This window comes from Dipodomys ordii, unplaced genomic scaffold, assembly GCF_000151885.1.
Source record: "Dipodomys ordii isolate 6190 unplaced genomic scaffold, Dord_2.0 Scaffold4, whole genome shotgun sequence".
NCBI lineage: Eukaryota > Metazoa > Chordata > Mammalia > Rodentia > Heteromyidae > Dipodomys > Dipodomys ordii.
In genome coordinates this window covers 30,409,669-30,432,450 of record NW_012267220.1, presented here as the reverse complement: position 1 = coordinate 30,432,450, position 22,782 = coordinate 30,409,669, and the positions used below count along the sequence as shown (strand labels likewise).

The 22,782-nt window shown below is 39.0% G+C and overlaps 1 protein-coding gene across 2 annotated transcripts in view; it reads right to left on the bottom strand.

Moving 5' to 3' along the window:
* The window catches only part of Unc5d (unc-5 netrin receptor D), a 558,420-nt gene that overhangs the window by 19,385 nt on the left and 516,253 nt on the right, over positions 1–22,782 (bottom strand). For both annotated transcript variants that reach the window (XM_013024977.1, XM_013024984.1), the window contains 4 exons: positions 20,655–20,823; positions 18,411–18,638; positions 8,577–8,726; positions 1,213–1,377 (listed from right to left, as the gene is read on the bottom strand). In XM_013024977.1, coding sequence (XP_012880431.1) covers positions 1,213–1,377; positions 8,577–8,726; positions 18,411–18,638; positions 20,655–20,823 — 712 coding nt within the window. The remainder of the gene's footprint in view (positions 1–1,212; positions 1,378–8,576; positions 8,727–18,410; positions 18,639–20,654; positions 20,824–22,782) is intronic.

Genomic DNA, 22,782 nt, shown 5'->3' with positions numbered 1-22,782 from the left:
CCAAGAAGTAGGATAGTGTTTCCTACATAATTTTCCCTAGATGAACTTCAAGAATTTATTTAATCAAAGAACAAAGGTATTATAGTCTACCATCATTATCAAATTTTTGTGTGCTGCTCATGGGGCTTGGCACTGTCCCTGAGCTTTGTTGCTCAGAAATAGCACTCTACTACTTGAGGTACAGTTCCACTTCCAGCATTTTTGATACTTAACTGGAGACAGGAGTCTAATCGTCTTTCTTGCCTCGGCTGGCTTTGAAATGCCATCCTTAGCCTCCTTAAAATCTAGGATGACAGGCCTGAGCCACTGGCTCCCAGCTATTATTTTGCTCAAAGCTGGTCTTCTACCACATGAGCCAAAGTTCTACTTCTGACTTTTTGCTGGTAAGTTGGATGTAAGAGTCTTTCAGATTTGTCTGCCCAAGCTGGTTTCAAATTGTGATGCTCAGAGCTCAGTCTGGAGTAGCTAGGATTACAAGCATGAGCTACATGTGCCCAGCTGATTATTTGTAATATTTAATACATTATAAATGCTATGAAAGTGGCTGTTATATGGTATTGCTTAGGGAATAATGATAGGAAAAAAGTATATAGATGTTTAAGACACATACAATTTTTCTCCCAGATATTTTCCAAAGATGTCCAGATAAATCTGTGAATACAGATTCAAAAGTTTCTGGGTCAATGATTTATTACACTAAAGCATCTAGGTTTAAGAGAAATATAACTATGCAGAAGTCAGAACCTGGAAAACATGAGATAGTGAGAAGAAGATGAATTTCCCATACTCCAATGATAACACACACACACACACACACACACACACACACACACACATACACACCACATATTCAGTGACTGACTTCTAAATCACTGGTCAGAAGCACTCAGAAAACAGCTCTGTAGACACCTTATGGCATGTGTCTCAAGACCCTCTGGATTGCACCTGTAATGCATCTCAGCAAGTGTCCCCAGTTTACTGTGGTCCCTCCACAGGGCCTAGACTCTCTGGTGGATTGAATTTTCCTGCCCAGTGGGAAGCTCATTTCAATCCTAAACCTGTGAAGATTCTTTCCTCTTCTCAGTAATAAGAATGAAAACGAGCTTGTGCATTTATTTTGAAGCTTTTTTCCACACCTGACTGCAAGGCTGAGTTTTTCTTCTTACTGTCCCTCTGGAAGGGACTCAAAAGACATGTATCTCAAGAACTCACCTCTAGGATGGATGTCTGCACTTGGAGGATCTGTTCATGGCCTTTGAGCTGGCGGATGCAGATTTTGCAGGACAGCTGGGTGGTGGTGGGCGTGTAGCGCTCCAGGGAGAAGGCACAGTGCAAGGGCTGCCGGTTGCTGCTCCACACACGGGAGAAAGGGACTTCCTGCAGGGGAGAAGGAAAGGGGGAAAGGGATGTGATGTGTGGAGCCTGAATGCCATGAGCAGAGGCCAGGACTTAATCGCAATAATTATGATCAAGATGATGAGGTTCGCAGCAGAGATAATTGCCTAAGTGACTTTGGTGGAATTGTTGTAGAAATAATGTTCCTGCAGATGCTGAGCAATACAGAAGTAATTCATGTCAATTCCAACATTTGAATTCCAACATCACACGGCAAGAGGTCAGATTTCACTTGGTGACACACACAATAGGAGAGAATACTATCAAAACCTAATCACTTTTTCACTAAGAATTATTTCCTCTCGGAAGACTCCCATACTCCCTCCATCTCCTTAAGACTGGGCTAGGAATATATCTTCTCATTTAAATGAAAATTGTGCTCAGACACTGACTGACTTGAACATATTACCCATACCATTGACTCCTTGTGGTACAGTGTGGGGATACATATGGCCAATGCATCCAGGTATAAGAATTAAGAGCGACTACAAAATAACAGAGCTATACCTCCCAGAGACAAAACATATACAGTGGATAACAACAGGGTGATATAGTGTTCCTATTCCATACTTGATCAATTCATCCTTTGCACTAAGGTCCACAGACAGGTCACTATATGAAATAAACAAGAAATAATAATACAGCTTGGTTGTCGTTCTCAAGAGATTTCTAGGTTTTACTAAGTGAGCAGGGAAATGATTCCTTCTTAATTTGTGCTGGTGCACAAATTTGCACAGCAAATGGGACTGTGTTCAGGCATGGAACTTTCCAATATGTCCTTGATATGTTGTCATGCACTAAAAACATCTCTCCTTCCTACTCAGATGCAGCGCAAGTCCTTGGCAATGACCGATGTGTACCCGGCCCCTAGTGATCCTCATTCTCACATTTTTTCCTGTTTCTCATCTCATTAATTTGCTCCTTTATCTGTTGCTAAAAATATAATTTTCTTCAATACTATAGCTGAAGGTGGCAAAAGATGTATAAAGTCTGGAAGGTTAGAACTCTGAAGTGTCACTGGTGCTGAAGCTGGCAGGTGTTAAAGACCAACAGGCATGATTAAAATTATTCACTTTAACTAACTATGAGTGACCTACTTATTTTTGAGCTCTAATATTCCCACTTGTTTATATAATTTGTCTTCTAATTTTTCTCTACAAGAAGTCTTGTGGATTCCGATTTGGAGTACTTCCTGGAAGAACAAGAGGGAAGGATGGATTTTAGATGGAAGTACAATTAGGGAGTTGGCTTTAGGGAGCATGAGAGAACAAATTCAAGCATTCAGCCTTACCACACACCTGAATAATGGACAAAATCCCCTGTGGGGTTTTTGTTGCCACTTGTTAATCCTGAGCCTAAAGAAAAGTGAGAAGTGTTGCCTGGGGGAGCAGACAAGGATGGGTACACATGTGATACCTTACAGCATTTCATTGATACTCTCCTGTGGAGAAGGTAGGCTATTAACTTGCATCAGTATCCTTACTATTTCCAGTTCTTTCCTATGAGATGAGGGTTAGATGTGTAAGGACTACATTTGGATTACCATATTTAGCAAGGAATTCAAATTTCCATTCTGCTCAGACAGTCACTCAGGCTAGACTTAGAAAGGAGAACCTGCAGAAGCGATCAGGGATCCTCCCCCACCCCCAACATCAGATGTCAGGCCCAAGTCTACAGCTAGTAGCACAGGGAGGACTTCAAGGTATCTCAATATCCCCCAGGGAATCCTCTGTTTCCATGCTCTGTGGTTTCCTGAAATTCCTCAACTTATTGCCATTCTACGTCCCTAGTGGCTTCCTCTAACCTGATTCTCAGAACTTGTCAAAGGTTTTATAAACATTTTAGTTTCCCGACTACATTATCTTCTTTGTTGAAATATCTTGAATGTTTTCTGTATTTTTTGACCAAAATGATTTTCTGACCAACCATGAGTGGATTTTAAGGGGTTCTCTTCAAAGCTGTCACTGGTAGACCCACAGGGAGGAGATCAACCAGAAACAATGCTAATGGGGCATTGGGCTAAGGGTTACTGAAGAAGCTTTATGCTGGAGCACAATTTGTCTATATGGACACAAGATAGTGTAAGTCCCTTTAATGTTTTGTTTATTCTCACTTTACACACGTACACACGTACACACAAATACACACTCCCACTTTCTTTCAGTGCAGGCAGTTTTACCTCTCTTTGCCTGTCTGTTCACACAGCAGAGAATGCTACTGATCTACACAGCTTCCTAATAACCCCTAGAGAGATAATTTTTACCTAAACCTCTCAAAAATGATTTTCACTTGTGCATACTCCACTAAAAGTTCTGCTATTTCTCTTTCTTGTTGGTTCCCGCTTTTCTCCCATTTTACAATCCATGAGTAACTTTTTAGCTTATGTCTCAGTTACCTAGTCTTCTCTCTGCTACTGAATGCTTCAAAGTCCCAATTGCCCACACATAGATCACCTGCCATCTCTACAAGGGCCTAATAACTAATATCTGAAAATTATCAGTCTTTTGCACTTGACTCTCAAGCAATATGAATACTTCTATTTGGCTTTTATCTGTAACTTTACTTTTTGAAAACAAGATACAGCCATCTGTCTGATGTCTTTTGTCATTTACTCCAGCTTTCTTATCTCCATTATACCTTATTACAGCTAGTTAAAATAAGCTACTCTATTAGACAGAGGTTATGGGTGGGGTGGGTTGCAATAGGAGAAGAAAATGGAAAGCATTGATTGATAGTTTCCAGGGGATAGAGCATTATGGTTGCCTTTTTAAAACTCTCATCACCTGTGGGAGACAACGATGTCATCAAATTACCTAGCAGGACCTTCGCTGTCATCACATGGTCAGTGGCTTTTTGGTTCCCGTCACCTACCTGACACTCCAGGGCCCCCATAAACTGTTGTTCTTTCTTTTTAGTTCTTTTTTTTTTCCCCTGTCAGTTGTGGAGCTTGAACTCTGGGCCTGGGCGCTGTCCTGGAACTCTTCGAGGAGTTCTCAAGGCTAGCACTCTACCACTTGAGCCACAGCGCCACTTCTGGTTTTTTGGTGGTTAATTGGACTTTCCTGCCCAGGCTGGCTTGGAACTGGGATCCTCAGATCTCAACCTCCTGAATAGCGAGTATTACAGGTGTGAAACACTGGAACCCAGCTCTTGTTAGTTCTTAAAGGAATAATTTTCTTCAAACCAATTGATTTTTATAGTGCTACTTTGCACCATTTATTTTCAAAGAAAATACCCATAATATAGCAGCTATTTTGGGCTAACCAAGGAGGTATTTGTTTTCTAAAAATGAAATTTAAGTCATTATAGTTTAACAGTATAAATACTTGGGTCTTAGGGCTATAGAGAGCCTAGGTCAAGGCCCAACTCTTAAGCCAGTTTGTCTTCTACACTGGATTTAAACCCTCAGTGATGGCTACCTTTGCTTAAAATAAAGAGCACTTGTCATTTATTTGAAAGTGTCATTTGAATACCACATGATATATTTTTTTCCTAAAAATACTGCAAGAAAGGTAAGAGTAATGCCCACTGAAGAGATAATCTTTATTTGCACAAAGCCATGAAACTAAGCATTAAAAAAATCCTATCATCTGTCTTACATGCCATGACACAAAATTAAACCTTTCTTTTATAAATTATGAATTTAAGAGGCTATCCAAGGAAGTTTTTTATTGTTGACTTGAGTTACAGCTGTCAATAGTACTCAATAAAACATTTAAAAAGTAAAATTAGAATTAGAAACACCACAATTAGTCTGTTTTCGGGGCATTTATCTTTGCTTTCATTTCTCAATAAATAAAAAAGGTAAACAAAAAAAAGGAAAAAAATGCCCTACCCCAATAAAACAAAATCAGATCACCCAAGATGCTCACTGAGCTGAGAGGAATGATAGAACATGCAATATGGAGGGCAAAGTATAGCAAAGTTATGGGTGTTTAAAGAATTCCGGAAATGTGTTCATTTTGATTTCCATTATAATTAGGTTCCTAGCAGATGGAGAGAATGTAAATCATATCATAGCAGGAGACAGACACTGTTTCTCCAAGATTCATAGCATGCTGAAAAGACAGCTGCTTTTATCCTAGGGACGTGACAACCTGACTCTGTGTCTTGTTGGATGTAAAAATAAGTAATCAATCGTATACTGCTTATGACAGCAGACAAACCATGAGGAAGTAGCTCTGATGTCCCAGTAACCTGCCAAGAGCAGAACTATTTATGTACCTCCCAGAGCAGAATTATTAATTCTACATAGGGACAAAGAATGGGACAAGTAAACAAACAAAATATATCTGTAATTGTGGAAGAGTCTAAAAGCTTGGGAAGGAAATGCAGAATGATGAATTATTTGCACTGGACCTCAAATTTTATTTGAACCAAGGTCATTGAGTGCTACTGCACCCAGATCGCTGAAAACCCTCCATAACCTCTCCTTGCACACATCCATCATACCTAGTTTCTTGATCAATTAAGGGCAGGTGAGTGACATTCCATTAACAAATGCTCCCTAACCTAAACCAGGATGATTTAGAATCTGGGTAGTCCTTCTAGACATAGGTCTTCATTACCTTGCTCAGGATTGCTCTAAAAGCAAGTCTCCAAAGTTTGTTGGTATTTGTAGGCAAACATTCTAGGCCCTGGGTACCTTCTTGGTCTCTTCTTTCCTTGGAAATTTAAACATTCCCAAAAGCAAACAGAAGAGTATCTTGAAAGAGTAGGGGTTAGTGTCCACTGCAATATGTATTCCTAGATTCCTGATTTTGAGTTAGAGATAAGAAAAGAAGACAATAATGACATTCAAAGTTTTCCATGTATTGAGGAGGAAGAGATAGGAAAGTTAACCAGTTGAAGGAAAGCTCTCTACATGGTATCAGGAATTGTCAGAACATCAGTCTCAATCATCTCTCTGGGATGACATGAAGGAAGCCCTGTTTGTTGCTAACCAGTAAAACCTAATGAAAACTCACCTCTGTTATCCACATAAAATCTGCAAGAGCAGATTCAAGGTTCAAGCAGTCTGAACACAAACCCTCCCAAAGTTCTTCCATTTAATGCTGGAGCCAAACAACATAATCTTATGTTAAACACAACAGGTATCCGCACAAGCTCAGGGCTTTCAGTGGTAAAGGGGCAAGGAAAGTGTTGGAAGGGGTAGTAAAGAGGAAGGACAAATCAAACACAAAGCTATTTGGAATAAGAAAAATGGAGTGAAAATGAAAACTCAATAGCAAGCCTCCCGATGCAGAGAAAATTAAATTGTTCCCCAGTCTACCAAGACTCTTTCAAATATGCTCAATTACAAAAGGCAAATATTTATACATGTTCACAACCTCCATGCATCCAAGCCATCCCAGCAGTAATGCTTGCTGGGATTCCTTGTGAGCCAAGGCCCTTGGCTTTGGCTGGTCGAGTGCATCCTCTGAGGTCAGCAGGCACTTAGCTCCCTCAGCTTCTTCTGCCTAGGGCTCTCTTTGGTATCCCTGGTATTGGAATTACTGTTTAAAAGCTGCTGTAAGGTAATGGCTCTTTCATCTGAATTTTTATCTTCAAGCATTAAACTTAATAGTTACTTTGGATGGAGTCATTCGCATTAGATTCAGTGAAATGAGGCCCTTATAACCTATAAAGATTAATACAGAGGAATTTGCATGACTATCAGGACTTGCTTTAACAATACTCTGAAGTTCAATTTGGACTAGAAACTTTGAATACTGCTTACTGGAAAGCAAAGACACCTAGGTTTGTATGTTATAAATAATACATTTATTCATAAACAATCTCCACAAGGAAATTTGCAGAATGTGCCATCTCACCCCTCCAAAAAAAATCCACAAAAACAAAAGACAAAACAACAACAACAAACAAAACCACTATTTAAGACCATGAGTGACATTTATAATACTTAGAGTACACTAGAACTACATAGGATTCGTTGTACTTATAAACTGATTGAATTTAAATTCTTTTGTACAACTGCTTAAAGATAATAATAATAAAAATATATAGGGTTTGTTAGTTCTTCCCAAGATAGTGAGAAGTCAGAAAAGTGAATAATAAACCATAACATTGGCCAATATGAAATTTCTGAACTATAAAACTAAGAAGCGTTGGTGATCCCATTGCTTTTCTATCACAAAAACCATAAGTGCTTATTATTTACATGTTGGCTTATTCTCCTTCTAATGAGGGTGTACCTTTATATAGTTTTCTAAAATGATAAATAATGCAAGAATGAAAAGGTAAAACTCCAACAGGGCCTTGTATATTGTATTTCTGAGATTGTAAATGTCCTGTGATTCCACATACATGTGAGTCTACTGGAAGCTTTTCCAGGGTTAAGGAAGTATACTGACACATTTAAACACACCAATACACACACACACACACACACACACACACACACACACACACACACACACACACAGCTCTGGTTTAAGAAATGGATGGACTACCCGGGTATTTAGGCTGAATTTTCCTAGTTCTCAGTTATGGTATCCCAAGGTGGTAATAAGTCTTTGCATGTTAAGAGTGTTCTCAAATCCCTATGGATGATCCCCAGAGACTCCAAGGCATCTTGTGATGTTAAAAACAAAACTCTATTAAGAAGCATATGGAAACTAAGGCACAAGTATGCTTATATACTTATAAAAGCACTCTCAAGAGACATGATACCATCTTTGCTTGTTGATTTGACATTTCTTCTCAAATTCATTCATTTGGCAGCGGTACTTTACATAGGAAAAGAGACATCTCTAGTTCCCTGACAGCCATAGTGCTCTGCAAGTTGAAATCACCGCCCTGAAATATTCAGTTGCGTGTTCAGTGCTGAAGCTGATTAAAACAATGTCTCATCTGGTCAAATTTATTTAAAAAAATCAACAAACAAACCCTGCTCCTCACTTGTTCAATTGTCATCTTCCACTTATACTAAGCAACAACTCAAACAGCAGAGAAAAAAATGTCACTTTACTTGACACACACTCGCCTTCCTTTCCACTTGCTAGCAATCTGTGAATTCATGACAATATGTTTCATCCTCTGTGTGTAGCCCAAACTGTGATACCTCTGTGACAGTTTGGAGATGAAATCCATACTTTTGAAGGAGGAGGGCCATGCACAGGACCATCCCTGGGGTATGTGACAGCAAAGCTGTTTCTGTGAGAAGCCCATTTGCCCAGTACCTGGCATGCAGTGAATGGTTTAATTCTCCAGAGGAATGGAGGGATGTCGAGGACAGAGATCTGAAGACTGAAGGTATTCCCTTTGAAGTGCAGCAACTTTGGTTCTTCCAGTAGCTGTCCACCCTGATGTCTTTCATCAGAAACCACTTCCTGTAAGGGCAGAAAAACAGAAGAGGCATAACAACTGCACCTCGAAGCTTACTACACAGGTTTCCAGAAACACCAGACAGAGTAAGAGACATATATATACTTCTTTAATGTCTGGGAAGATCAACTATTTTCCCATCCCACCACACACACTTTCTTTTTGCAATGCAAGGGTTTGAATTCAGGGCATCCTGATTCATTTGCTCATGTTCTACCACTTAAACCATACCCTGCTATCTTGGATACAGCAAAATTTGTCTGCCTACGTAGGCTTCAAACCTTGATCCTCTAGATTTCAGCCTCCTGAGTAGTCAGGAAGTAGTTAGAATGACAGGTGTGAGTCACTGGCACCCAGCTAAAACACCTATTCTTTATTATTTATGTCAAGCAGGCTTTTAAAACACACCTTATCTTTGTTTAAACTGAAAGGCTTCCTTGTCCTCAAGCAGATGCTAATGCTAATACTGCTGAGTTGCCATGATCGTATGGATTTCCTTCTGAGATGAACACAATCAAGTTAAGTATTTGTTAATAGCCTGAGATATCACCATAGGTGACACTGAAATTAGATGCAGTCCTTTGCACTCTGTTCTAGTTTTCATTAACAAAGGGGTTATCTGATTATTATTGTTATTAATTATTGCTCAGAATAAATGTAATAGTCTCACAAAAAATAAAATACCTAGGAGTTAACTTAACTAAAGAAGTGCAGGACCACTATGATGAAAACTTAAAAAAACCTGAAAAAAGAAATTAAAGCAGAACTATGGAAGTGGAAAAACCTCCCATGCTCCTGGATTGGGAGGATTAACATTGTTAAAAATGGCAATACTTCCCAAGGCTATCTACAAATTCAATGTGATACCTATCAATATCCCAACCTAATTCTTCGAGGAAATAGAAGAAGCAATCCAAAAATTTATATGGAACAATAAAAGACCCCAAATAGCAAAAACAATCCTTAGCAGAAAGAACAGTGCTGGAGGATTATCAATACCAAACTTCAAACTCTACTACAAAGCCATAGTAATCAAAACAGCTTGGTACTGGAATAAGAACAGACCTGAAGACCAATGGAATAGAACTGAAGATCCAGAAATGAAACCCACAGTCCTATAGCCACCTAACTTTCAACAAGGGAGCTAAAAAAATAGAATGGAAGAAAGACAGCCTCTTCAGTAAATGGTGCTGGCAAAATTGGTTAAGCACCTGTAGAAAACTAAAGCTAGATCCTTATATATCACCCTTCACCATAATCAACTCCAAATGGATCAAAGACCTCAAAGTCAAAGCAGACACCATGAAAACATTACAGGAAGAATAGGAGAAACTCCAGGGCTCCTTGGCACAGGCTGAACATTTCTTAATAGAGACCCAGAAACACAACAAATCAAAAGTTAGACAAATGGGATGGCATAAAACTGCAAAGCTTCTGCATGGCAAAAGACATAGCTATTAAGATCAATAGAAAGCCCATGGATTGGGAGAAGATATTCACCAGCCATACAACAGAAAAGGGCCTCATATCTAAATAACTTCCCCAACAACAACCTCAAAGAAACAACTGCCTGATTAATAAGTAGGCTAAAGACTTAAAGAGAGACCTCTCTGAAATAAGAATGGCAAATAAAACATGAAGAAATGCTCAACTTCTCTAGTCTTAAAGGAAATGCAAATCAAAACAACATTGATATTACACCTAACAACAGATGCTGGAGAGAATGTGGCTAAAAGGGAACCTTACTGCACTGCACTGTTGGTGGGGATGTAAGTTTGTTCAACCAGTTTGGAGCTTCCTCAAATGACTCCACATAGAGCTCCCCTATGACACAGCAATCCCACTCTTGGGCATTTACCCAAACAATCACAAACAAAGCTATACTAAAGCTACCAGCATAACTATGTTTATTGCAGCATTATGCACCATAGCTAAGATATGGAACCAACCCAGATGCCTCTCAGTAGATGAATGGATCAAGAAAATATGATACACACAAACACACACACACACACACACACACACACACACTCACACACAATGGAATTCTATGCCTCCATCAGAAAGAATAACATTACCCCATTTGTTAGGAAAAGGAAAGACAGGAAAAATTACACTGAGTGAAGTATGCCAGACCCAAAGAAACGTAAGTCCCATGGTCTCCCTTATTTGCAATAACTAGTATACTTCTACGATAATCTCACCAGAGATGTAGAAAAGGTCAAAAGCTATGCACATATGACCATATAAGATGGTGCTAAGTGAAATGAACCCCAGGATAGGAACACAAGATGTTTTATCTTTGTTGCTGCTGTTTTTAATGTACTTATAATGTACTATGTGAATCCTTTTGTTTCTTTCATATGTTCTTCCCCCATTGTATAACCAGTTTTCACTCTGTTCAATTCTAGTGCCTTCATTTTGTATATACATTTTTTTCTAATTTGGGGAGGAGAAGGGAAAAAACACAATGCTGAAACAAGGATACAGGTTGACCCCTTGTAACAATGAAATATACAAGACACTATGTTAAAAACGAACTTTATAACTTTGGGGGGGGTGAAGGGAGGGGTTGGGGAAGTGGGGAGGGTAGTGACGGTTGGAGAAAAACAAAGAAGAGGTAACAATGCTGGATAGGAAATATACTCATGATCTTACTCATGTAACTGGAACCTCTATTTATAGTATCTTTACAATAAAAATATATGTAAAATTTAAAAAAGAATATGGTAGCAATTATCTACTATGTGAAGAGAGGAAGGAAAGTAGGAGGGTCGGGGAAAAAAAGTCATCTAAATGAATGGTAGCATGAGACAATAGGTCTTTTATGCATTGGATCACTGGTTTCACCTTTCAAGGTTTAGTGAATGAACCAATAGAGCCATATACACTGGGTGTATAGAAATGCCATAAACAAGCTCACAGTATATGGAACAGTTTCCATGTGATAATATGGTATCTCAGTATTAAGTTAAATGTAGCCTAGTAGGTAAAAAGAAGACAAAGGATGTCTCACAAAGACTAGCAAAGAGGTCAGGAAGAAGAGTAGAGGTGATCCTAACAGAAAGTTATTTTCCAACTGAATCTTGAATAGGAATATGTTCCAGTTATGTGGAAAACAAATAATGGGCAATGCAGATAGGAAAAGTATGTACAGACACAGTGGCAATGCTGAGCTGAAAAAAAATGGTAGAAGAAAAAATGTTGCTCAGAAAGATCGCATGAAGGGCAGGGACCACACCATGAACTGATGTTGGTCATGGCAAGGATGGTATTTTATTTTAGAATCATGTTGCTTAAGCTTCAAGATAGATATTGAATGTCCTATGGACCACAAAGTCTCATCAAAAGACTACTAACCATTCAAGGAAAAGATGAAAGTTTAGATGTCTAATAGTATTTCTGTATGGTTTTGGGCAAATGACTTGTTTAAGCTTCATTTGGGCTTCATGTATTTAATATGGGTTTATTCCTAATGAAGCAAAATAATTAGCCTGATGATATATTAACCTTTTTTGCAAGCTTACAAATTTTATAGGAAGCTAGGCACCCATGGCTAAGGCCTGTAATCCAAGCTACTCAGAGGGCTGAGATCCTGAGGATTAGGACTCACAGTTAGCGTAGGCAGAAAAATTCTGTGAGACTCAGTCTCCCAAATAATCAGAAAAAGGGTGTTTTATTTTTTGCAAAAAGGTGGAAAGGTATGACTCAAGTGGTAGAGCACCAGGTGAATAAATGGTAGCATGCTTGCTTAGGAAAAATAAGGCCCTGTTAAGTCCCAGTACAATCAAAGAAAAGGAAGGAAGGGAGGGAGGGAGGGAGCAAGGAAAGAAGGATGGAAGGAAGGAAGGAAGGAAGGAAGGAGGAAAGGAAGGAAGGAAAGAAGGAAGGAAGGAAGGAAGGAAGGAAGGAAGGAAGGAAGGAAGAGGGGAAGAGGAAGCAAGCAAGAAAGGAAGGAAGGGAGAGGGAAAGATGCCTCTCAAACAATTTAAGAAGAGTATAGACTCTTCTTATGTACATTAGATCCAGGCTCTCTGGAGCATCCCCATTACTTTCAATCCATTTACTTAAACTTATAAGAAAGTAAGCTGTCATTGAAAAATGGCAGCAACTGATACAAAAGCATGCATGGTTTAGTGCAGTATAGGGCTACTTTAATATTTAGAAACTACACAAAATTGTCACATGCTAGGCTTATTAGTGACCATGATGAGTTGGAATAGTAGGTACCTCATTGGTAGTTGAAAGCACAGAGGCTACCTTAGTAAATTTATGTCTTGGTTAATCACGGAGCAAAATAAAACTATGGAGTTAATTGTAGTCTAGTGTATTTTCTTCTAGATCACTCTGCTATTCCTTCTGCCCATAAACAAATTTTCATTGGTTCAAGCTAGCTGTCCATCTATCAATGTCTATGTTATGACACGAGGCAGTCTACATTTGCCCTAGAGTTTTATGTGCTCTTTAAGTTTAACTTGAATATCAGGAATTAAAAAAATGAATATCTACTTTAAATTGCCATGGGGAAAAAGGATATTTTTTAAAAAGTTCTGCCTTAGGGCGCTCAATGTAAACACACCACAATTTAGTTTTGCTTTTTAAGCATATTACTTTAATCTGCACATGTTGAGCCAACTATATACAATTAATAGTATCTCATAATCTTGCACAAAATACTAGGCAATTATAGTAATTCTGTAATAAAACTATTGTTAAAATAAAAAAGCCCAATTATAAACTAATCCCTGTATTTACAAATTTGCAAAAGCATATTTGGCTTTAGAGTTAAGGAAATAAAATCCTATGTGCAAACTTTAAAACAGAATTAAGCCTAGATTCCTAGCTACTTTGGAGTGAACAGTGGGGAGATAACTATTTAAGGACAATCTGGGTTAAAAGTGAATGAAATGCCATCTCAAAAAATATACTGGGCTTGTGGTGAGTGTAATCCTAACTACATAAGAGCAGTGGGTAGGTAGATATTAGGCCAAGGCTGACCCTGGGCAAGCACACAAAACTCTATATGGAAAATAAAGCAAAAAAAGGATTAGGGGCATGGCTCAAGTAGAACACCTGATGAGTAAGCATTAGACCTGGTGTTTGAACCCCAGCACTGCCAGAAAATAGGAACAACAAATTGATTGTTCTTAGTACATATATACAGTCCTACCTTACTGTTATTTTTTAGATAGTGTACTACATATATTATATGGTTATCTGTATATTTTACTGGTTTCACATGATTCTGACGGGCAGTCAGATTTGGACATGAGGCATACAATGACACCCTTGATCAGCTTTGAATTTCCCATGGGGATAGATGTGTCTTAGCTCAAGACTGAGGCTTGGTAGTCCCTTGATTTTTTTTTCCATCTGCTCTGGCATGCCAGGTTCTCTGTTGAACCTTTGGTTGTATTGTTTAACTGATGTCTGAGATAATGAAGCTAGAAAAGAGGGCCTGACGGGTTCCTGTCTATAAAATGCATGTGAAGGCTCTGGATGGTGGTTTTATTAGGCCCTTTACAACTCCTTTCACACTGGGTGTTGCAAACTATCCAGTTCTCAGAGCCATGGCCAGGAGAAACTTGTGCTTTGTGGCTCACCGAGCTCTTTATGTTGATTTAATGAGACAGGCAGCAATATTCAGGTGTGCTTCAGGGATACAAAAACAGGCAGGCTGAGTTTACATATTTATGAGACAAAACTGTTTGAACTTAAAACACACACACACACACACACACACACACACACACACAAATCCATACATCCACGAAAATTATGTTGCTGTGGTGTTTTCCTTTAAATGCTTTACGTGAACAATATTTCCCAAGGTTGCATTATTGATAAACACAAGAACTACATCTGGAGGAAATCCTTTGAAATTAGATTCTAAATCCACATTAATGCCAAGTAAGTAATGAGTACCAAGAGGTACTGAATAGGAGATCTGGGAGCAATGGAGGGGGAAAAAAACAGGTTTCTGAGATAAGATGGGGCTAGTGCCCAATTTCTGGCTTTCCTGGTGTCAAGGTTTGTTTGAACTGCATGTGTGTGGGTGTGTCATAAAACACAATAACCAAAAGCAAAATCTTAAAATATTTTACTGCTTGGAAAATATATCCCCCATCCTTAGCCTGTGGTTTACATGTTTCAAAGGAGGACACATCAGAGTCAAAATATAAAATGGCTGCTTTCACCAGCCACAGTCAGAAGTAAGAAGTCACTTTGCGTTTCTCTTCTTACCATTCTCTCACCTGCAGAGAGGTGACATTTTTATTTTCTTAGCAATGTATTTGAGTTGATTTAATTCTCCATGGAGAGAGTTTTAGATGTACTTACCTGAACAGATCTTCAAAAATCTGAACCTAGTCGGGAACCAGTGGCTCAAACCTATAAGCCTAGCTACCCAGGAAGCTGAGATCTGAGGATCATGGTTCAAAGCCACCCTGTGCAGGAAAGTCCTTGAGACTCTTATCTACAATTAACCACCAGAAAACTGAAAGTGGTGCTGTGGCTCAAAGTGGTAGAGTACCAGCCTTGAGCAAAAAAATTCAAGGACAGCACACTTAAGCCCCAAGTTTAAGCACAACAGCTGACAAAAAAATCTGATCCTGTATCAATTATGTCTTAGCTATTTAGATGAGGTTTCTTTGGATTTTGTTATTCAAAGACACCTCAAAGATTACTCAGCTAGGCTATCCCAGAATATCATATGAGAGGCAAGCTCTATAACACTTCTGCAGGTGTAGGGGAAAAATGATGGCAAAAAAGAACTGATATCAGATAAGGTTCTAATATTTTCTACAGGAATATTGTGTAATGAAATCACTGAGTTGACTGGTTCCAGCCCAATTCTGAGAGGGTGGGTGGAGTTGGGTGTGGAAGCATATCTTCTTACAAGGTCCTGCCATGAGAGGGTGATCAGTTAAGTGCTTAGAGAGACATAATTTCCCAGTAAGACAGGAATGACATGGAGGATACAATCATCTCCTTCAGCAAGTCTACTACATTGGCTAAGAGAAAAGCTCTTTTTGGGCTCAAAGTTTGTTATCATATTTTTATGACAGTAACTTTGAGAAGCAGGCGTGTTTCTTTCTAAACCACCATCAACATTTCATTAGAGTGACAGTTGAAATAAAGATAAGAGATTTTTTGGGGGGGGTTGTAGTGGTTGAGACAGGGTCTTACTATACAGCCCATGCCAGCCTCAAACTCTTTATGTAACCTAGACTAGCTTTGAACTTGCAATCCTCCTTCATCAGCTTCTTTGTACTGGGATTTTAGGTGTCTACCACCATTGCCCAAGATGGAGAATTTGTAAAGATATACTCCATGAAGAACTATGTACCAACTTTAATAAAGAAGAAGGATTCTGTGAAGGTCACAGAATAGAACTGTTTCCATTTTGTACTACCCAAGTTTAGAGAGCGAATATTAACTTTATATCCTTAGAGGCTGAAAAAGTAAATTGTTGTTGAATGTTCTTAAAGGGGGACTGTTTGAATGGATTAATAAATACATAGTTTTCCTATACCAAAAGCCACACATAAAGCAATGTGAGTAGACAGATGATTCAAAATATTAAGATGTTCCCAAGGACTCTGTAGTGAGGATTCTTAATACATTCACTTAGCAAATAAAAATCCAGAAAGCACAATACCTTCAGACACAAAACACAGAAATTATGAAATCAGTAAGTGAATAGTTACTTCCTGGGCTTAGAAGTCTCTGTTCACAAAAGATACAAGTTATATTTTAATGTATCTCTGGGTCAGAAAAGTTATTCAACCAAGGTTGATGATTTCTTAGAATCCCAGAAGGGATGAATGGCCTTTGCTGCTTATGACAGCTGACACATACATCCTGTCAATAACAAGTATAGGAAAATGCAACTTCAAAATACACTTTATGTAACAAAATAGGAGCAAGAAAAAACACAAGTTGAACCAGACAGTCATGAATGAGGTTCAGAGGCATTTCAAGTGAAAACCATTTCTCCAAATCAAAGTTCAAGTTTTACTAATTGAAGTCTTACTAATTGAAGTCTTACTAATTGAAGTAAAGACACTTGAATTCCACTGGAGGGAGAAGAGCATAGACTCTGAAAGCACATCCCCAGCAAGAGTAGATGGTGATTTGGAAAGCTAGGTTTACGATGGTTTTGCTTTTTACCACTTCCTTGGCAATGTAAATTCATGGGAAACATCTAAGCTGCTAGGGCATCTGAAGATCAACAGGAATGAAAATAAATGAAATAAGTGAAAATAAATTCACCATCACTGAGAAGAAACTCTGGGCAACTATCTCTCTTGTTGGTATGTACATCAGCAGTAGGATCAGTTCTCCAAAGATAGCCCAAGTTGGCTACTGGCTGACTGTATAAGCAGTTTAGAAATAGCACCTCACAGAGAAAGGTGTGAGTAATGAGCTGAACCGGGAGACTAGAAGTCCTCTGTGGATCCTCCAGTTCATTTAACCATTAAAATCTGGCTGAGGCACTAAACTTCCAACCACAGTGCCAACTGCCCTTCTTACAACTGTTTAGTGAAAGCAGTGACTGACTCCAAAGTAGACCATTCACTTTAGTCTTTGCTCTTGATTTTAGTTTACTGAATGCCTGTTGTGTATTTTCTTGGGGAAATCTTCCTTTCAGGGTGGATGAAGAATTGGAGAAGATAATCAAGGATGGGGTTGAATACTGACATGGAAGTTCTTTACAAAATAATACACCTAGAAAGACCCCCAGTTTTCAAGAAGGCAAAGAGGAAATGTGTCCTTGGTAATGATCTGTTTGATTACAAGGCAGTGGGGGAAGCTGGGGGACTGCAGGCTGACACTGAGTTGCCTTCCCTGGCTTATGTTCAGGATTCAGGTCATTGTATATTTTCTATTGGTAAACATGAGTTTTCCAGCTCAGTGTCTTAAAATCTAGTTACTGCAGAAATGCGCTGCCTAATGGACTTAATGGTCCAGGACTGGAATAGCAGGGATCTGAAATGAGAAGTGTCAGGAGAGCTATGTTATTTCTATATGAGCAAAGCTTACACAGGCAGTTCTGCAATGTCCTTGCTGCTATTAATAAACAGCCCTCTTCATGAGTAGCTATTTAAAATGAACCTTACGGGACTAAAAGTATCCAAAATGGGAAGGAACTAATACCTTGAACTAGCTCTGCCCCAGTAGCCCTAGTAATTAATAGACTATGTTTCCAAGATATAATATGTCAGCCTGGTGCCAGGTATGATTTATCATTGTTTCCTAAATACAACCTTTAGTTGGTTTAAGAAATTTCCCACTACCCTTTGCAACTCTCAGTCCCCTGCCTCATGCCGTTTCCTCTCTAGATCTCCTACATGTTTGTCTTTGCTCTTAAGTATCCATCCATGAATATTTGCAAAAGATTCTCAACAACTCTTGGCTAAATCCTGCGTCACATTTACATCTGCTTTCTGAATGAAGACTACACTTCCATTCAGTTTTATAATATAATAGTGTTCTCGAGGTACCTTATTTGATCCTTGTCTCTTCTGGAGCATCAAATATCTCATCACTCTTGCATTGTTAGGCTCATACTTTAAACCTTACCAAAAGAATTTTCTATGGACATTGTTGTTTAGGAAGCTCCTCCCTCACCCCCCCAACACACACTTTCAAGATGCCAAGAGAAGAATTACAGAGAAAAGACTGACCTGAAATGCACAAGGGGTATTGTCTACACAGTAAACCCTCAAGTTGTAATCCAAAGAGTTACAGGACATGCATCCAAAGACAGCCACCTTGAGCTGCTTCACCGCACAGTCTGTGATCGGCTCTCCAGTGAGGGCGTAGGTCCCGAAGCTGTCAAGCAGCACGTGGCATGCAAAAGGGTCCAGAAGGCAGTAACAGGATGTGGATTCGTCCTCCACTGACATTACTTCCTGTTGCAGAAAAAACACATTAAATTCCCTGAAGTTGGAAACAGGATGGGACTTAACAATTTACTAGGTCATAAACAAACAAAGAAACAAAACCTTACAAAGGAATATGATGTTTTCCAGAATCTTTACATTGACTTAATTATCTTGATGTTAAATATTTTTCTTCTATAAAAATAATTGCTTATTTCAAGAACTCAAGAATCCAAGAAATGGTTATGTTTGGTGTGTTATAATTCTCCTTTTATAAGTTATAATAGCAAAAAATTGCTTTGAAAGTTCCACTTCTGGTTAATTGTTCAACGTCTGGTTTAATCAAATGATACACATTAACCTCAATAAGCGAACTTGCTTTATTTCATTCTTTTATTCTTTTACAAAGATCTATTTCTGAAAGCCTCTTGAAATGTCCTTAAGGTAATGTTTATTTGCTCTCAAACATTTTATCCTCTTTCATCCTACTGAAATCATTCACATGGGACTATTAAATAAATGATGTGCGTGAATATTTCCCCCTCTCTGATAAGAACTTAGGTATGTGTGACTGATTTGGTGTAATATGAATATAACACCATCTGGATGTAAAATTGTGCAGAAATGCAGAGAAGAAAAAAAAAGGTAAAAACCAAGTCAATGCAAAACATAATGGGAAAGAGTAGAACATGGCCTTGTCTATAAACTACATGTCCAAGAATCCTGCCTGTCATAGTACCAGGGCCAAACAAAGAGCAGGCTGCATCCTGGAAAAGAAAAAATATAGTAGCTTTGAGACATAGCTGGAGATGGTAAGTGTAATCCAGTGCCACATCAGGGAATTTTCTTTCCTTAAGAAAAACAATTTTTCTTTTAGTTCTTTGGCCTTGGGCACTCCCAGGAGGCAAGATCCCAGGACTGGCTGGTTCAGGTCATTGTGTTCCAATGAGATAGCTCACCTGCTTTCATGCAAACTCACTTCAAAAGGACATAAAGGAATCCCTATCAGAGAGACAAATCAGAGCTTTCCCTTAAAATAGTAATGCAAGTGTAGTTTTTGCATTGCTGGACTAGCACCCTGGCTGTGAGCCTCCTATTCTGTGCCCATTTTCTCTTTTCTTGTCTCTACTCTGAACTTCTTATACTTATAGATAGGGGAAAACAGGGAAACAGACCCCAGTGTTAATCACTAATGCATCCAGTATTTCCAAAAACACATATTTTGTACTTACTGTGTTACCGGATATTTAAACCTAGCTATATTATAAATTCCAGGAAGTGACAAAAACAAATATCATGATTTCTTTCCTGAATACAGCCTAAGCCTTCTCCTCACGCTCACCAAATGTCAGTAGAGAGGGGGTGAGGAGAGTTAACAGACAGGAACGCCTAAGAGCTCTGGATTATCTCTTGCTTCTCTTTCCAACATCATCATCATCATCATCTGTGCTGGTCCTAGGGCTTGAACTCAGAGCTGGGCACTATCCCTGAGCTCTTCAGCTCAAGGCAAGCACTGTACCACTTAAGCCACAGTGCCACTTCTGGTTTTCTGATGGTTAATTGGAGATAAGAGTCTCATGGACTTTCCTGCCCTGGCTGGCTTTGAACCGTGATCCTCAGATCTTAGCCTCTTGAGTAGCTAGGACTACAGGTGTTAGCCACAAGCGACTGGCTCCCTGAACTTTTTTTTACTCAAGGCTAGAGCTCTACCACTTGAGCCACAGCTCTACTTCCAGCTTTTTTTTGGTAGTTTATTGGAGATAAAGAGTTTCACAGACTTTCCTTCCTGGGCTAGTTTTAAATAGTAATCCTCAATTTTCAGTCTCTCAAGTAGCTAGGATTACAGGTATGAGCCCTCAGCACCCACTTCTTTTTTCCATTGTCCTGAGAATTAAAGACTGACACTTTTGAGGTAACATGCATGCACCAACCACTTCCCAATAAGGAAATACTCAAAAATGCTATTGTATAAGGACAGTTCAGGTTAGTTCTACCCATCAGTAGAGCCCAGATCCCACTCGATAAGAAGGAACAGCAGGGTCTTACCTCCCATTTTCCCTGCTGTGTTCTCTTCTTCAAGTGGATGTTCCAGTGCTCTGAGCTCACATCTGCACAGTGTGGAATGGTCAGTGCAAAGGGAGTGGTGACCACCATGTCAGGAGGACCACAGGTGACTTCAGGACTCAGCAGCACCTCAGACCCATCAGATTGCAGGCTTCACGGGCGGGAAAGGATCAGAGACAGAAGCAAAGTTTGAAAAATAGGGAAAGAAAGTAAATGTAGTGACAGAGCGGGGTTTTCCACAGGTCAGGCACAGTCCCTTTGCAGGGATCTGCTCTGAATAGTATACTGTTTGCCATGGGCATTTAGTTGTGGTAAATAGGTGTTAGCTCTAAGCTGTTCAGGTGCACCGACAGACTTGAGGTCCCAGGGTCAACTCTAGGTTTTGGCCAACCAATACTTCTTTAGAATCAGAGAATTCAAATCTTGGCTGCTGAGTCAAATACCAGGTGATTAATTAATGAATGAATGAATTAATTAATTATTTTGTACTGAGGCTTAAATCCCTGGCCTTGAGCTCTTGCTTGGCTTTTTTCTCAGAGCTGCTGTTCTACCAATTGAGTACATTTCCAGTTCTGGTTTGGACTGGTTAACTGGACATACAAGTTTTAAGGATTTGTCTGTCCTAGCTAGTTTCCAACCACAATTATCTATCTTCTGAATAGGCAGGATTATAGACATGAGTTAGTAGCAATGGTTGAATCCTTTGTTTTTATTTTGCCAGTCCTGGAATTTGAATTCTGGGCCTGGGCTCTCCCCCTGAGCTTATTTCATACAAGGCTAGAGCTCTACTGTTTGAGCCACAGCACCACTTCCAGCTTCTCTGAGTAGCTTATTGGAAATAAGAGTCTCACATACTCTCTAGCCCAGGCTAGCTTCTAACTGTGGTCCTCAGATCTCAACTTCCTGAATAACTAGGATTACAGGCATAAGCCACTAGTGCCCAGCTTGAATCTTTGCTGATAACATTATCCATGATATAAAACAAGAATTTTGTAGAAATGACTGAACTGGTAATCTTATTACCTTTGCATTACTTTGCCAATAATTTACTCAACAATACTTTGTTTAGTGCTTGTAAATGATAAAATAATTTCTGGAAAAAAAATAAAACTTGAGTATATTTATTCTGGTTTTGAAAACATTTATCTTCTGCTAATATACAATAATGATCACACAGTAGACAGTTTATGAAAACATTTATCATCTGCTAATATGCAATAATAATCACACCATAGACAGTTAAAATATGCACAATAATAATACATGTATATATATTTTAACTCTTTTCTATTTACATCTAAATTTAAAATCATTTCACCTTGCCTGAGTGTTTATACTTTTCTGTGTTGTATGTAATGTATAGAGGAAATACAGCCATGAAACAGAAAAAGAAAACATACTTTTTGGCTTCCCCCCACCCCTTTTCTCTTTGTGTTTGCAGTGCAGGGGATGGAACCTGGGTCCTCATGCATAGTAGACCGCTGCTCTACCATGGAGGCCCATCCCAGGCTCCTGATTTTGATTTTCATGTCTGTGAGCCAGCAGTAAGGAGAGTGAGTTTGTAGAACATAAATCATTGAAAAATAACTGAGAGCACAAAATGGTTCCCATCCACCTATGTGTTTTTGAACAAATTGCTTGATTTTTCATTTGTTTGCTAGATTTTCACTTGTTAGACATATGGTGCTATTAAATGTAGTCAATACAGCAGTGTATGAGATGCACAATTCCATATGAGATGGAAGACTGAAACTATTACCAAACGTTCCTTCGAAACACCTCAGAAGGGCACTTCAATCTACCATCCTGGATGTAAACAGTGACCCCCTGGGCAACATAAAGATGAAATCTTGCTCTAGAGATATGTTCTCTGATCTCCTCTAAGCAGCATTCTATGTCTCACACATTATTAATTTCTGAATTGCTTTTTTTGATATCCCCTCTTTTCTCTCGTTTGTTGTGCAGTCACACGAGTTCATTATCTAAAATTTTGCTGCAGTATTAAAGTCAGGATATATAACTGAGCAGGGATAGTTTTTGCTGTTGAATTTTCCTTTTGTTGGTTGTGGGGCTTGAACTCTGGGCCTAGGCGCTGTCCCACAGCTCTTCT